Genomic DNA, 3131 nt, shown 5'->3' with positions numbered 1-3131 from the left:
TGGTAAAGAAACCTGCCAGAAGATAAAGGAAAACAGAAGAACTTAAAAACTTAATGCATATATTGTAGAATAGTCCAAATTTAATGTTATGTCTTAATAAGTATCAAAAAAGGGAATGGGGAGGGGGACAATCATTTTGTGGTTCAATGAACAAACAGAAATCTCTCAATTATCTGGTGGGCTAATATTTTAAAACACCCACAAACTATACAAAGAAATGGAAAAGTGGATATTTGCATGTGCTCTTGAAACAAGTAGTTCCTAACAAGACCCTAAAGATTTGTCTAAAATTCCTGGTTTCCTAACTATCAAAATACTTGGTCTCTTCTTCCTTTCTTTTGCCTTGGAATATATTTTTTATTCTGGTATAAAATCCTGAATTCCAAATACTTCCATTTTCCATTTTTTCTATTCCTTCTTTTCCTGTGAAGTACTTTATTTTTTTTTTTAAATCTTAAAGTTGCAGCGGAAGGCAATATATGGTAAGTGAAACTGAACTGTTATTTTTGAAAAAGTGAACAAATTGATATCACTCTGAATTTGCGATCAGGAAAATCAGATTCCTTAGCTGACTAATAAATTCTTGCATTTTCAATTTGATCTTTCTTTCTTTGGCTCCTAATTATTAGATCCCCACTGATAGGTATGTTTCTAAATAGAGGTCAAGAGAATTCCTCTTCACATTCAGTCTATCACAGTTATATCATTTCTTCCCCCTCTCATCCAACTATTGTATGTTTCTATTTTGTGCTTAACTCTAAAAATATAAATTATATTATTTTTATAAATTTATTTCATATTATAATTTATAAATTTATGATTTAACTTTATAACTTTATTTTGCTTATTTTCAATCCATTAATACCTGAAGTCCTTTAATTTTGGCTACATGAAGGAATAATATAATTCTATCAGAGAATTTTGGCAAAAAATTATCTAATGTCTCTTTTTTCTTCTCACAGATTTCCACTTCAATTTTAAAAGTATGATGTCTGTAGGAAATCATTCTGTGGTTACTCAGTTTATTCTAATGGGATTAACAAATGAACAAGAGCTCCAGCTTCCCCTCTTCCTCTTGTTCTTTGGAATCTACATTGTATCCATGGTAGGAAACCTGGGTTTGGTTCTGTTAATCAAGATCAGTTCTCAACTTCATACTCCTATGTATTATTTGCTCAGTAACCTGTCCTTCATAGATCTCTGCTATTCCTCTGTCATTATTCCCAAAATGATGGTGAACTTTGTATCAGAAGAAAACATTATCTCTTTTCCAGCTTGTTTAACTCAATTTTTTTTCTTTGGTTACTTTGCTGTTTCTGAGTGCTACATGCTGGCAGCCATGGCTTATGATCGTTATGTTGCCATCTGTCATCCTTTACTTTACCACATCACCATGTCCCAGAAGGTATGCTTCCTCCTAGTAGCCGGAGTGCATATCATTGGTGCATGTGGAGCACTTATCCATACTGGTCTCTTGGCTGACTTAACCTTCTGTGGAGATAAGGTCATCAACCATTACTTCTGTGATATCCTTCCCCTCTTGAAGCTCTCCTGCTCAAACACCTACATCAATGAATTTCTTTTAATGTTCAATTCTGGAATCAATGTATTTCTGACAACTTTGTCTATTTTTTTCTCTTACGCTTTCATCCTTTCAAACATCTTCCAAATTCATTCTGCTGGAGGTAGGGCTAAAGCCTTTAAGACCTGTGGCTCCCATGTTGCAGTCGTTGCTGTATTTTATGGCTCCATAATCTTCATGTATTTTAAGCCATCATCCACTGACAACAATACACAGGAGAGGGTGGCATCAGTATTTTATACTATAGTAAACCCCATGCTGAATCCCGTGATCTACAGCTTCAGGAATAAGGATGTGAAGGATTCCTTGAGGAAAGTTATGACGAACAAGAGACTCCAATAGTAAATTGTTGAATTATGTAGTATTACCATGAAATAAATTTATGGAAGTCATAGTATGTAAACTCTTTGGGAGTTATTGACACTGCCAGTGTATAACATAGTGCCTTTGTATAACAGCCCCATAATAGATACTAGTTGAATAAATTGATTGATTGTATGTGCTTAGTAACTGACAAAAATTAAGTGAATAGAAAGTGTTCTAGAGTACAAAATTGAGATCAATGAGTCTTTTTAAAAGAAACAGGTATTGTTTTTTCCCTGAAGGACACCAATATTTTTTATTTCAATATAGTTCTTTTGCCAGGAAAACAACCATGTGACACAAAATTGATTGACCTTAGACCTGGCTAAAGGAAGAATGAAATAAAAGGAAAGACATTTAAAGGTGCAAGCCTCAGTCTTCAACATCTGTACCTCTTTTCTTTCCCCACTTTAAAAAAAATCATTTTCTCAATTACACAAAATGGTAACTTTCAACAATCATTTTTTCTGTGAAGTTTTGAGTTTTACATTTCTCTCTCCTCTCCCCAACAGAAAACAATTTAACATAGGTCCTATATGTATAATCGTGCTAAAATATAGAGCTATGTTAGCTATGTTGTTCTTTTTCCACTTACACTCCAACATAAATAGAACAGAAATCTAAAGTAACACTAAAGGCAAAGAAAGGAAATTTTCATTAGGAGGTGAAGGAAAGAAAACTATTCTCTTTTGCTCTTTCCCGCTATTTCATCTAAACACCTATGTTGATAACACAATATATTGATGTTTAGAGTGAATAGATTGGAACTTCAGAGGAGAAAAGTCAAATTTTTTAATTTAGTGGAAGGAATAAAGTCATCCAGATGTTATAAATCTGTTCCAGTAGGAACTTAAGAGTCCACTGAGTTCAATCCACTCATTTTAGAGAGAAAAAAACTGTGGCCCACATGTGTTGAGAGTTTTCAAGAGAGTCATGGCAATAAATAGTACCTAATGTTAATTGTAATAAAGAATTCAGGTCATTCAGCTTGACTCCCAATTCCAATATTCTGTCTTCTACATTAGCAGTTCTATGATACTTCTTTGCATCATGTTATCATCATTAATAAAAGCACCTTTCCACCCTTAAAATTGCATCTTTTGTGACTGGTGCTAGAATTAGATGATATGGGGAATATTTTTTCTTCTTGGATTAAGTGGGAGTGCTACATTTAGGTTCTGAGTTT

The 3131-nt window shown here is 33.5% G+C and overlaps 1 protein-coding gene across 1 annotated transcript; it reads left to right on the top strand.

The window, feature by feature from the left end:
- Window positions 1–988: 988 nt before the first annotated feature.
- LOC141506685 (olfactory receptor 8A1-like) lies at window positions 989–1924 on the top strand. Its single transcript, XM_074213673.1, has one exon. It carries the CDS (start codon window positions 989–991, stop codon window positions 1922–1924), a length of 936 nt encoding a protein of 311 aa, XP_074069774.1.
- Window positions 1925–3131: the final 1207 nt, after the last annotated feature.

Source organism: Macrotis lagotis, chromosome 1, assembly GCF_037893015.1.
Source record: "Macrotis lagotis isolate mMagLag1 chromosome 1, bilby.v1.9.chrom.fasta, whole genome shotgun sequence".
In the NCBI taxonomy this organism is placed as follows: Eukaryota; Metazoa; Chordata; class Mammalia; order Peramelemorphia; family Peramelidae; genus Macrotis; species Macrotis lagotis.
The sequence above is the reverse complement of the archived record's forward strand: the minus strand, read 5'-3'. Positions and strand labels throughout refer to the sequence as shown.